The sequence below is a fragment of the Gymnoscopelus microlampas genome (genome assembly GCF_963454915.1).
Source record: "Gymnoscopelus microlampas genome assembly, chromosome: 23".
Classification (NCBI taxonomy): domain Eukaryota; kingdom Metazoa; phylum Chordata; class Actinopteri; order Myctophiformes; family Myctophidae; genus Gymnoscopelus; species Gymnoscopelus microlampas.
The window spans coordinates 28,328,917-28,342,770 of record NC_139960.1 but is presented as its reverse complement, the minus strand read 5'-3'; the positions used below and the strand labels follow the sequence as shown (position 1 = coordinate 28,342,770).

The 13,854-nt window shown below is 41.3% G+C and overlaps 1 protein-coding gene across 1 annotated transcript; it reads left to right on the top strand.

The window, feature by feature from the left end:
• The first annotated feature begins 7,098 nt into the window (after positions 1 to 7,098).
• On the top strand, positions 7,099 to 9,611 carry LOC311040243 (C-C chemokine receptor type 8-like). Its single transcript, XM_084050400.1, has 2 exons — positions 7,099 to 7,230; positions 8,397 to 9,611. The coding sequence occupies exons 1-2, from the start codon at positions 7,181 to 7,183 to the stop codon at positions 9,370 to 9,372; spliced, it is 1,026 nt and encodes a 341-aa protein (XP_083906526.1). The 5' UTR covers positions 7,099 to 7,180; the 3' UTR covers positions 9,373 to 9,611.
• The last annotated feature ends 4,243 nt before the right edge of the window (positions 9,612 to 13,854 follow it).

Genomic DNA, 13,854 nt, shown 5'->3' with positions numbered 1-13,854 from the left:
CAAGGCCAGCCTGATGACAGGCGGTGGTCAGGCCTTGTTCAACAGTGATATAAGCCCTTGATACTATGGTATAGGCCTCCTTGCCTGGCCACGGTCCTTGTAAGGCAATGCTGTAATGACAAGTGGAGCTACAAGGGGTGTAAAACAGACTACTAATGAAGGTTACACCGTATGACTTTAACCAAAAACACACATACAGCAGCGGTTCTCAACCTTTTACTTTACACGGCAGCCTATCCGTGTTAAGCGTACAAATGCACACAGCCCACCCATCTGACCACTTATTAAGTGGTCAGATGGGTGGGCCGTGTGCATTTTTACAGCATTTATTGAAATTCTATGATACATAGCTAGATAGGTAGATCAACTAGATTCAGAGTGGGCACCAGGAAGACTGGGCACCGGGAAACTGGGCACTAGGAAGAGTTGCATGGCACTACTGTAGGTGCACTGGTGTACTGCCTGTGAGACTGCATGCATTCCTGTGCTGTCACATGCTCAGTAATTCGCTGTAGTTTTCCCCACAATTAAAATAATAATTGTTTTTATGGGTTGCATACACGTTTATCATGTTCTGTTCATGCTCACCTACCTCTAAATACTAAATTCTAAATAAAATATCTAAATTCCTGGAGCCATTTACCTTCTATTTGCTGGCTGTTAACTCCATCCTGTCATAGTAACACAGGATGTGAACTTAAGTATTTAGAGTTAGGCTGAACTTTCCAGTTAAGATTAGGGCCTAATAATTGTTGTTATGCAGCCGGTGGCAAGTGAACAATAACGTTTCTAGTCAGTCTGGCTGTGATACCTTATTTGGTTTGGAAAGACAGTTTGGAAAGGTTTTTAATGATGCAAAATATAATTATTTTCTGGAGGTTTTTTTTGTGGTTGACGCAGGTTGACAAGTGTGAGGTTATCCATTTCCTTCTATTAGACCAACTAAACGATGATCAAAGAAGAGAAGAATGAATAGGAAAGAGTATAGCACAGATGTGCTCATATACCTTGAATACGTTTACTCTACAATAATGAACAACGAATCAAGTGCAATGTGTGACGCATTAAGCCAGGCATGGCACACACACACACACACACACACACACACACACACACACACACACACACACACACACACACACACACACACACACACACACACACACACACAAGCCAGAATAATGGGTGCTGGAAAGTTACTGAATGCACGCAGGCCTTGCATGCGACTTACGATGACACAGGAGCTGTTGACAGGACTGGTCGCAAACAGGATGAAGAAACAAAGAAATAGATGACAATATAATCTGCATCTAATCTTTAATTTGGTTGTGTTATATTGTACCACTAATACCATTAGACGGCCCAATCTAGTGGTATCGGCCCAAGGAACCATCACGCCAGAAGGAAATGTTTGGATCGGGGCGGTGCATCTGATCTGGCGCAGCGCTCAGGTCCTGGACCTGGTGAGACGAAGGAGGAGCCCGGCCAGGAGACAACCCACAGTGCCTAGTCCCTCCACGTGCCAGAGCCTCCCCGAGTCCCGGCAGAGTACTTCCGGAGAAGCGGACTGAGTGGCCCTGTCTTTCCCTATAGGACTGACCGTGGGTGCTACTGGGACGTAAGTCGGGGCTTGATCAACCCTGGCTGGGTCACCTGGGCGAGGGTGTATGTTGTATGTTGCGAGACCCGAAACACCCTATGACCCCAGGCTACAACACTGATGATGCGTCCCAGTTGCATCCATGTGATGTATTTCTTTATTAGTTATTCTATTTATAGTGGCTCATAGGAATTTATAGACTACGTGACAACCAGGAATAGTTTGGTGACCACAGGAGAGACTGTTGACAGCCGGAATGTAGACGGAATCCCGGGAGCAGTATGGGTTAGCGCCCCATGCTGTGTCTTCCGTGAGGAAGAAGCCCAAAAAACCCGCGGTGAGGCCTTTAGGAGGGCCATTCCATTCCAGCGTACCGCAAGCGGAGCTAATACCATTAGACGGCCCAATCTAGTGGTATCGGCCCAAGGAACCATCACGCCAGAAGGAAATGTTTGGATCGGGGCGGTGCATCTGATCTGGCGCAGCGCTCAGGTCCTGGACCTGGTGAGACGAAGGAGGAGCCCGGCCAGGAGACAACCCACAGTGCCTAGTCCCTCCACGTGCCAGAGCCTCCCCGAGTCCCGGCAGAGTACTTCCGGAGAAGCGGACTGAGTGGCCCTGTCTTTCCCTATAGGACTGACCGTGGGTGCTACTGGGACGTAAGTCGGGGCTTGATCAACCCTGGCTGGGTCACCTGGGCGAGGGTGTATGTTGTATGTTGCGAGACCCGAAACACCCTATGACCCCAGGCTACAACACTGATGATGCGTCCCAGTTGCATCCATGTGATGTATTTCTTTATTTATTTATATATTGTAGAACAAATTATTAATTATGCTAAAGTGTGATATTAATCATGGGAACATGGGTGTACTATGATTTTGACAAAATGTCATGTGAATTATTGTTGATTTAATTCATTTTTATTCTTTAAGTACTTTGAGACTATAAATAAGTATTTTCCTCAGTATAACTTTTTTCATCCTGAAGAAATCAAAAATGTGATTATATTATTTTGTTTTATTTTATTGTTTTATGACCATACTGTATTATGTATAATCATGTGTTTGGACTGTACTCAGCATATGTCTTGAGAGATGTAAAGTAGAGGTTTGGGCCGCTATGCGGCCCTCACATCTAGCCTAGGCCCTCACATCCAGCCTAGGCCCTCACATCTAGTAGCCTATAGGCGATATACTATTATTCCTCAAATACAAATCCCTCAGGTACAGGGTGGCTTGCTGTGCGTTTGCCTGGTTGGTCATCATTGGGACAACAGCATGAAGAGGAGAGCGTTATCATCTGTCTGATCATGGAGTCACTTGTGGGAATTGTCTTTATTTGGTGCTCCATGGAAATATTAGTTGATCAAGGCCTGTAAGTGTCTGTGACACTTGTTCTTTTTAACTTCAATTGTTTCTTTAGTTTGAAGTTAATTTGTTGTTTTGTGTATTTTTTGGGATACCTTTATTCTGACACTTCCTATTCCTGTGTATTTGGGGTACCTTTATTTTGACACTTCCTGTCACCAGAACAGACTTGGCTGAGGTGTGCTAGCGTTACGCACACAGATCCACTCACTGCCGGTCAGAGCAGAGTGACTGTAGAGACGCAGTTGCACTCCAGCGTGTTTCCTTCACAGCGCGACTTGGTATGAAATGTTTGTTTGTTTGCTTTAACGTTCTGTGGCCCATTTGTAACCAACCATAACACATAACCATAACCCTGTATTCTGCACTTTAAATGCGCAGTTGGAGTAAGGTTGTTTATATATCACAGTGCCTGCTGTGAGTGACGTTTGGGGGCAACTAAATGATTGTTTGAGTTACCTGAAGCCAAGGTGGATTTGTATGCAGCCCATAGCACCCTTTGGATAGCGGAGCGAAGTACAGGAGTGTTCTTTTGTTTGTTTGTTTGGATTTAATTTGGGATCTATGAATTGTTTGTCTGGGATTTTGATTTGGTTATGGTACATTTTTGTTTGGTATTTGCATTATTTCACTTGAGTTATATCAACTATAAATTAACTATTTTATTGTTGAATTGTACTTTGAAAGTGATACTTTGAAATGCACTGATTTTATTGTTGAGTGAAACTATGAAATGATTTAATATGATTATAACAGTATTTATTTCTATTTTTATAGTTTTCACAGTGTTCGAACAAAGCTTCATTCTGTGTTGAAGAGAAAATAAATACACCAGTTGAAACCATCCACTTCGTCATCATTCAAATCCAAGGGCCACTACAAGGCCTCTTATTAGATGAATCAGATTTAGTTGGAGCTCGTTATTTCTGCAATTCTATTAAAATGTGCAAATTATCTCATTTACTATGCAAAATACAAAAATGGATCAAGCAGAAATGGATTCCACGCCAAAAATCACCTTAGGAATAACTGAGAAAAGTTTGGTACACCCGTTTATCTAATCATTATAGCTTTTACCCTGTCTATTAGGCAGGCCTGTAACTCTGAGAGTTTTTGGGGGTCAGTGGCCTAATGCATACCAAACTGAGGTTTCCTTGAAATTAAAAGGTTTGATAAGCACTGGCAATGTCTATCTTTGGCTTATTGCCTTGCCTGGGGCATGTTAGGCCTTGTTAGAGCATGTTCTGGTCTGTCTGTAGCTGTCCTGACTAGTGACTGAGGAATTACATTGTGAACTGCTGGCTGAGAAAACGAATCAGAATAATGTATCAACTTCTTGCAATATTGACGTTGTGTTCTACTGAATTAAAATACTTTGTTAGATAAAGACTGATTCTGTTTGTACACTAGTGATTTTATTAAATGACTTGATTCTCGGATCCTCTAGACTTGGTAGGAGTAAGCTCAAACCATAGACTACTGATTTTCGGCTCTTGATTGTGTGTGTGTGTGTGTGTGTGTGTGTGTGTGTGCCATGCCTTAATGCGTCACACATTGCACTCCACTTTCGCTTTCACTTTAAAGGTTGGTCCAACATGCTGCTAGGTCACTCACAGCGCGCTGGCCTGTCGCTATCCATCGTAAGTGGTGCTGAACCTCACCATATTGATTGATTGATTGATTCATTGAATATTGTATTAGGAAAAAATGTAAAACAGCACAGTTACATTTAAAATACTTTGTCTAAAAGGTCTGTTCAAAAACAGTTCAAATATCATCACGAACAAAATACAGATAAAAAAGAATATCACTATATCTACAAACAAAAACAAATGCAATAAAATAAAATAAAAAGCAGGGGGAAAATAATAATACAGTACAAACAATGGGGGGAATGAGGGTCAAAGCAATAATAACACTATATGTACAACAATGGGGGAGTCGGAGTCAGGGCAGAAAGAAAAGGGGGGGTGGGTTTGTCTATCTAACGGGAAAAATGGAACTACCTCCTTTTTTAGCCTCCTGAAAGGTGGATTTTCAGGGCTGATTTAAATGAGTACAGCGAACTGCATTTTTTGAGGGATGGTGTTAGACTATTCCAAACCTGGGTGGCAGTGCTGTAGAAGGAGAATTTCCCCATGTTTGTTTTATGGGTGGGTGGTACCAGAATGTTGTTAGCGCTCCCTCTAGTATTGTGACTGTGGGTGTCGCTAACTTTTTGGAGGTATTTATCATAGTCAGATATGAGGGTGGGGGCATAGTATTTATTATTGGTATTGGGGGGCATAGTATTTATCATAGTCAGATATGAGGGTATTGGGGGCATTTCGGGCAAATTTGCATTTACAATTTTGAAGACAAATCCCATTTTTAGTTCTTTAACCCTGTCTTCTACCCTGAGCCAGCCTAGACTGGCAAAATGAGTGTGAGAAAGGTGGGTCATGGGCTAATCAGTTTGATGCATGTAGATCAATGTGGGATTTTTAATTTACAGGACAGGGAGGTTACAACAGTGAAAATGTCTGTGGGTTTCTATTCCCCCATGTAGGCCAGTGGTTCTCAACCTGTTGGTTGGGATTTTGGGGGAGACTTTTTTATACCAAAAAAAAAGACCATTACTGCATCAAAAGTAATCAACAAACTATAGGCCTACTATAAAACTGGTCGAACATTGGCCAACTTGTCAAACAATATAAGAAAGAGGCAAAAATTGTAGATCTACAAAATAGCAGATCTATAAGCTGCTATTCTCACAGTATTTATCTGTGGAACCGAGTCAAACTAAATTGTGCTTGTCAGGCTGGGGAGTCCCCAGTTCAAATATGATCATTTTGGGGGGTCACGGCCTGAAAAGGTTGAGAACCATTGATGTAGGCTATAAATTAACTAATACTAAATACAGTTTGGCATGTCCAAATATATGGTTTTCTGTCTGGGCTTTGTAACTTAATAACATCTGTGTTTCAGGCGTGGTCAGCTGTCTTCTGTAAATGTATTTTCCATCAGTACCTATACTGTAGTTTTGTTTTGTTACTCACTATAAAAAGCACTTTCATTTTCTCTTCTTGCACCTGGAATGGATAATTTCGTTACCACCATTAACATTTACTATCAGTGTGACTTTGACAGTGTGGTTTTATTTTGAGACACTTTCATTTTCTAATTCTCCTTAAAGGAGGAGTTCACCCAAAAAATTACTTATTTTCTATCAATTACACACCCCATGAAGCCTTGATTTCATGGATTTATTTTTGTTTTTGTGGCATTCCTAAGACAATAATTTGATGACCGTGTGTATTTCCGGTAGGAGACACAAATAATCTACTTTGTGTCTCCTACCGGATACATTAGCCGGTAGGAGACGGGAATCAAATTATTAGCTTAGGAATGCGACAAAAACAAAAAAGAATCCATGGATTCAAGGCTTCATAGGGTGTGCAATTGATAGAAAATAAGTAATTTTTTGGGTGAACTCCTCCTTTAAGCAGAAGATGCTAAGGAGGTATTTTATGTACTGTATTAATGTATGTTGTAATAATTTAAGGTAGTATGTGAGTATGTATGTAAGTGATATGTTATTGTTAAAATTTAAAAAGTGTTAAATAGCTCTATATTCTGATAGTAATAATCATAGAGTGTCAATAACAGGGATCTCCCTGTTTCTCCTGCTCAAGTAAACAGAAAATACATTTTCAGGTTGGGATAACAATTCTATCAATATCAACAATATTTATCTGTGACCGTGCTTGTCAGAGTGGGGGGGTCCCCAGTTCAAATATGATCATTTTGGGGGGGGGGGGGGGGGGGGGGGGTCAGGGCCTGAAAAGGTTGAGAACCACTGATGTACCGTAGGCTATACTGTTGAGAGAGAGGGTTCTCGTGCATGCGTCTGTCACATCACACTGGGGAAGAGAAGTGGCCATATCATACACCTACTGTATTATTTGGCCGTCTGTTTACTGCGTTACACCCACTCCATCCTGTCATGGTAACACAGGATGTTAGATATTACACATGCATGACGGATGTCCCTTACAGCACACAAATGCACCAAGTTTTATCTGAGATCTCTCTTTTTATTGGTTGAATGTGAGGTGTTATATTACTGCTCCCTCCAGTAAACCCTCAGATTGCTGTGAGCAGCTCCATGGCGGACGCTCCTAATTGAATGGGCTAATTCTTCCTCCGTTTGTGTATCTGGACGAGCTTTATGGCTGACGGAAACTCGGGAAGTAATATGGATTTTGCTGTATTTAACGGGTAAGGCCTTCTTGTTAAATAAACAAACTGTTTTGTTTTACCGTTTAGTGTTTCTCAAACCTTTTTAATTTCAAGGAGCCCATAATTCTCAAAGTTATAGACCTGTAAGGGTCCATTTGGAACCCCCTCAAGGAACCCTGGTAGTCAGAGTATCACCAGGGTAGTGGCAAATGTAGTGGCAGATGTCTTCTGATTAATTTAGTGAAGAATTCTGGGCATATCGGTCTTTCTCTCTCTCTCTCTCTCTCTCTCTCTCTCTCTCTCTGCTAAATAACCATTCAATTCAATTAAAGTGTCAAATCACAACAAGTTGTCTCAAGACACTTTACATGTAGAGCAGAGACCCAACATTGTCCCACCCTGAGCAAGCAATTTTGCGACGGTGGCAACCAAAAACTCCCCCTTAACAGGAAGCAACATCAGGCAGACCCAGGCTTTAGGGTGGGCGGCCATCTGCCTCGACCGTGTTGGGGGGGAAAGAGAGAGAGAGAGAGCCTGTACCTTTATATACTATCTAACATGATTGTTACTACTATTAGTAAGCCTATAAGAATGTTAAGATAATACTGTGTAGTGGTATAGTATAATATAGTAGCAAGCCACAGTAGTGCTCCATGGAGAGGCCTTGTCGGCAATAACACCATCTATGTATTTGTTTATGGCCTTAATGTATGTGAAACTTAGGTTAAATGGAGATGGAGCCAGTCTTGTCTGGTTTGACCAAATTGTGTCTTTTTCTCTTTAAGATTTACTTTATATTTTTAAATATTGCTTAACTACAACTTGTAATAACTTTGGTTTGACAGCTGGGTGTGATGCAAGCCAAGGTTACAGGTTTTATTTATTCATTCATTCATTGTGGTTGAAGCACTGAAAATGACTGCTTCCTCGAATAAACTGTTACCTTGATAAACGTAATTCTTTCCCATTTGCGTAATTTTTTATGTGCATCAAGTCGTCCCCCTGAAAACACCTAAATCCTTTAAAAAAATGTCTGGAATGATTACATTATAATATAGAGACTCTTGAAGCAAAATCCTACACATATATACTATATGTACACAGCTCTATCTATTAGGCTATGTTGTTATCTTTCAAAGATGGTCACAATATACTTAATTATAAAATGCACCTAATCCCTTCTCTTTTCCTACAATTACTCTTAGATCATCTACCATGGCAACCATTGAATCCTCTACCGACTATGACTACAACGATGGCGGCTACGCCCCATGTGAATATGAAGATTATGGATCCTACTTTCTACCAGTGCTCTATTCTCTCTTCTTCGTCCTGGGATTTCTAGGGAATGTGTTTGTTGTCTTGGTCAAAATATTTGGGGAGCGGATCCGTACCATGACTGATGTGTGCCTCCTCAACCTGGCCCTCGCTGACCTTCTCCTAGTGTGCTCCCTTCCCTTCCTAGCCCACCAAGCCCGGGACCAGTGGCTGTTTGGGGATGTTATGTGCAAGGTGGTCCTCAGTGCTTACCTTATTGGCTTTTACTGCGGGATCTTTTTCATCACCCTGATGAGTGTTGACTGGTACCTGGCTGTAGTGCACGTATTTTCTGCAACAGAAACACGAACACGCTCTGTTGGAATGACTGTAGCTGCTGTTATTTGGTTTGCTGGATGTGTCGCCTCTTTTCCAGAACTGCTTTTTCTTCAGGTACAGACAGAGACAAATATGAGAAAAAATATATTCTGTGCTCCCTTATACACCCCTGAGAATGGTACCACACCATACGAAAGGCACCGCTGGGGTATCTTCGGCCTTTTCAAAATGAACATTCTAGGCTTACTGATTCCGATGGCCATCATGGGTTTTTGCTACACAAGGATCATTTGTGTGCTCCGATTGAACCGAACACGCATGAAACAAAGCGCAATCCGCTTGGTTCTCGTAGTTGTTGCTGCGTTTTTCTGCTGCTGGACGCCCTACAATGTTGCTTCCTTCTTCAAAGCTTTGGAGTTGCTTGATGTCTATACAGAATGTAACAGCAGCAAGGCAATCAAATTGACTTTTGAAATCACAGAGGCCATTGCTTACTCTCACAGCTGTCTCAACCCCCTCCTGTATTTTTGTGTAGGGGGGAGGTTCAGGAAGAACCTCCTTAGGTTGATGAACAGTGCTCCATGAAGGCTGTGTCAGGTTATGACCACCCTTATCCCTCCGGACAGAGTCAAAGGGCCTGATAATCCACAAACCCCCTGTGTGGGTGACAATTGTGAGGTGTCAGTTGCATTAAATCAAAGTGAATGCATCGATTCTATGAATTAACTAAATGACTTAACCAATGCACTTTTATTTTCATTTTGATATCCAAAGATATACAGTAGTTTTCTATCTGGGCTTTGTAACTTAATACCATCTGTGTTTCAGGCATGGTCAGCTGTCTTCAGTAAAAAGAATTCCATCAGTACCTATACTGTAGGTTCGTTTTGTTACTCACAATAAAAAGCCACTTTTATGTTCTCTTCTTGCACCTGGAATGGATAATTTGTAACATCCATGAACATTTACCATCAGTGTGGTTTTTGTTTGGAGACACTTTCATTTTCTAATTCTCCTTAAGCAGTAGAGACTAAGGAGGTATTGTATGTATTAATGTATTTTGTAATAATGTAAGGTAGCAAGTGATATTTTATTGTTATTTTATTTGTATTTTTTTAAATAGCTCTTTATTCTGATAGTAATCATTAGAGAGTGTCAATAACAGGGACCTCCCTGTCTCCAGCTCAAGTAAACAGAAAATACATTTTCAGGTTGGGATAACAATTTCATCCAATCAGGAGAGAGAACTCATACAGGATAAACAAGTGAAATTTCAAGTGATGACTTAAGTGATGAACTAAAACTATCAAGTTGATTCATTCTATTTATTGGATTTGCACAACAGTTTATATATACATATGCATGAAATGTTAGTTCTTTCCATGGGAAAGTTGACAGTTAGTTGTTGTGCCGGTAAGGTATGAAACCCTAGGGGGGCTTAAGCGAGAAGTTGATAAATGATCTTTGTGGGGTTGCTTTTCATTTGTAACCCACCAGAACATAAAGAGATGTAGAGACAGGGAGACCCATGTTACTGAACATAAAGAGATGTAGAGACAGGGAGAACCATGTTAATGAACATATTAAGAGGTGTAGAGACAGGGAGACCCACGTTTCTGAACATAAAGAGATGTAGAGACAGGGAGACCCATGTTAATGAACATATTAAGAGGTGTAGAGCAGTGATGCTATGCTCATTTGAGAAGTGGTTGCTCTCTATTTTAATGACGTGACGCTCACGTCGCTTAACACCTACAGTACAGGTCACACAGTGGACAATTGATATGCATATAGGCTAATTCCTATGTTAATGTACCTGGCGTGAGTCGGGAGCCTTTGTAAACTTTGATGAAGTGTGAATTTAAAGTAGTTTTAAATCTATGCGTGTGCCTGCGCGTCCCCCTGGCCAAATAAGTGGTTGCTCGGCGTGCAACCCCGTCCACTGAGCATTGCACCCCTGGTGTAGAGACAGGGAGACCCATGCTACTGAACATAAAAAGATGTAGAGACAGGGAGACCCATGTTAATGAATATATTGAGGTGTAGATGGAGACCCATGTTACTGAACATATTAAGAGGTGTAGAGACACTGAGACAGAGAGACCCATCCATGTTAAGGAACATAGTAAGAGGTGTAGAGACAGGGAGACCCACGTTTCTGAACATAAAGAGATGTAATAATAATAATAATAAACTTTATTTATATAGCACCTTTTTAAACAATGTTACAAAGTGCTTAACAACTTAAAATCAGACAGTGAACAATGAAATACAATTTTGCAACAACACACAACAGTGAGTAAAATGAGAAGCACCGAAATTCTGCTGTTACGAGGTTGAAAAGGCCTTCCTATAAAAATGGGTCTTTAATTTGGTTTTAAAAATGGCAATGGAATTTGAAACCCTAATGTCCAAAGGGAGGCTGTTCCAGAGTGTAGGGGCCCTGACGGCAAAGGCCCGATCACCCTTGGTCACCAGCCTATAGATGTAGGGACATCTAGTAGGGCGGTGTCAGAAGATCTTAGGCGGCGGACAGGCACATGGGGATCGAGCAGGTCAGTGAGATATTGTGGTGCCAGGCCATTAAGAGCTTTAAATGTTAACAATAACATTTTAAAATCTATTCTAAAAGTTACAGGCAGCCAGTGCAGTGCCGCCAGTACCGGGGTTATGTGCTCAGATCTCCTAGTTCCGGTAATGAGTCTGGCGGCGGCATTCTGTACCAATTGTAGAGACAGGGAGACCCATGTTACTGAACACAAAGAGATGTAGAGACAGGGAGACCCATGTTACTGAACACAAAGAGATGTAGAGACAGGGAGACCCATGTTACTGAACATAAAGAGATGTAGAGACAGGGAGACCCATGTTACTGAACAAACACTAATAGCAATGATTAGGGCTATCAGAATATAGTTTATATATTTTTTTCTTTCTTTTTTCTTTCATTGGTAATGTATGTTCTTCACAATAACCATTCCACATAAATGTGTTTTTTTATGTTTTTTTTTACAACTACAGCTAACACTCATAATTTTTTATTTATTTCAGGTCAGGGACCAGCAATCGTGCCAAAATAACATAGGCGCAGGAAATGTATCGAACAACTATTTATTAATGTATTTTACATTTAATAAATTCCACTTCTGAAGACGTGTTGTTGCTTTCCAAAACATCCTACTAGGGCCCTACGGCATTCCTTTTCAGCGTTCCTTCTGCTGAATCAGAATCTCCAAAATTATCTTTATTGTCACATCACAGGTTTACCGGTGTAAACAAGTGGGTGAAATTCGTTTTTGTACAAGCTCCATCATTTCTGTTGTTTTCAGCAAGAGAAAAGAAAAAAAGAAGGGAAGAGCAAGGAGAAAAGAAAGAAAAACATGTAGAGGATTGGCAAAAATCTACAAAATCAACACAGCATAAATCCAGCTGTTACAGTACAGAGTAAGGAACATAATACAGTATGTATCTTACATCAGGCAAATATTTTACTGACAGACAAAGGAACATATCGTTGCTGTTGGCAGAATTCAGCTAACTCCATTTTGATGCTTTTACATGTTTTGTAAAGTGTTATTGAACACCCTTTACGTCTGTGTGTTGGTAAAAAAAAAATGTAACCAATGAAAAGTATTAAAAAGCGCTTCTGACAAAACCAGCCAACTCCATTGGATCCTCAAACTTTCTGCTAAACCCATAGAGTTATAATATCTAGAGGGCGGATTGCCCCGTCGCCAGCTATTCATTTCAATGAAATTGATCAACGCCTCGCAACGCGAGATGTTGTGAGTTCGTATATCTGCTGTTTTCACAATATTTATCTGTGGAACCGAGTCAAACTAAATTGTGCTTGTCAGGGTGGGGTCCCCCAAGTTCAAACTTCAAATATGATCATTTGGGGGGGTCACGGCCTGAAAAGGTTGAGAACCACTGATGTAGGCTATACTGTTGAGAGAGGGAGTTCTTGTGCATGCGTCTGTCACATCACCCTGGGGAAGAGAAGCGGCCAGATCATACACCTATTATTTTGCCGGTTAAACGGCCACTCCATCCTGTCATGGTGATTGATTGATTGATTGATTGATTGAGCACAGGAAAGAACAGTTCAATACAAGGTCTGCTAAGCCTATGGCTTGTTTCCATTGGGGTCCTTTACATACTCAATTCATCGAAACATCAATGACAGACAAATATACACTACTATGGGGGGGGGGGTAGCTGTAAGTGGTTTTGAAGGAGAGTAGGGATTTACACTCCTTTACGAATGTTTGTAGGGCGTTCCACATTTTTGTGGCATTGCAGGAGAACAAATTTAACCCCTTGTTAGAGCCAAATCGTGATTAGTGGAGCTCCCTCTGGTGTTGTGATTGTGGACTTGATTGACGTTTGTGAAGTATTTTGACAGGTACATGGGTGTCTTTGTGGTTTAGTGTATCTTGTATACCAGGCCCATTGCAAGTTGCTGTACTCTGTCTTCTACCCTTAGCCATCCGACCCTAGCAAAGTGAGCGGGGGTTAAATGAGTTGTTAAATGAGTCCAAGAATTAGCCTTACCAGTTTGTTTTGGGATGTCTGGAGCCTTTTTTAAGGCCTTTGTGGTGCTATGGTACCATGAGGTGCATGCATAGTCGATGTAACCTTGGATGAGTGCTCCTGTTAGAGTCCTCAAAGTATTATTACATAATGTGCATATATATATAAAAATATATGTTCATATATTTCCTTTCCTCCCCCCCCCCCCCCCCCCCCCCCCCCCTGGTGGCAGAGGCAAAAATCGCCTATGGTCACAGCTCACTGGTAGGGGACAGGGTTCCGTTCACCTCCATCACCTGTTATCTCCCCTCCAGATAGGATTGCATTCAGCTCACTGATGTGCTATCAAAACCGATTACTTTTAGTTTATCAATCAATAGAGTGATTAACGGTGTCAAAAGCCTCATGACCATGCCGCAATATTTGCCCAAGTCCACCTCTTGTTTGATGTGGTCGTTCAAATAGAGAAAGCATGTGTCGTGCTGGGATGAGTGGAGTGGGATGTTCTGAAGACAGATTAGAATTTGTACATTC

Excerpts from the sequence above, each read along its gene's own strand:
- LOC311040243 (XM_084050400.1), top strand. The coding sequence starts at position 7,181 with ATGGCTGACGGAAACTCGGGAAGTAATATGGATTTTGCTGTATTTAAC. Across the intron at positions 7,231-8,396 it reads GATTTTGCTGTATTTAACGG|ATCATCTACCATGGCAACCA; the intron begins GTAAGGCCTTCT and ends AATTACTCTTAG.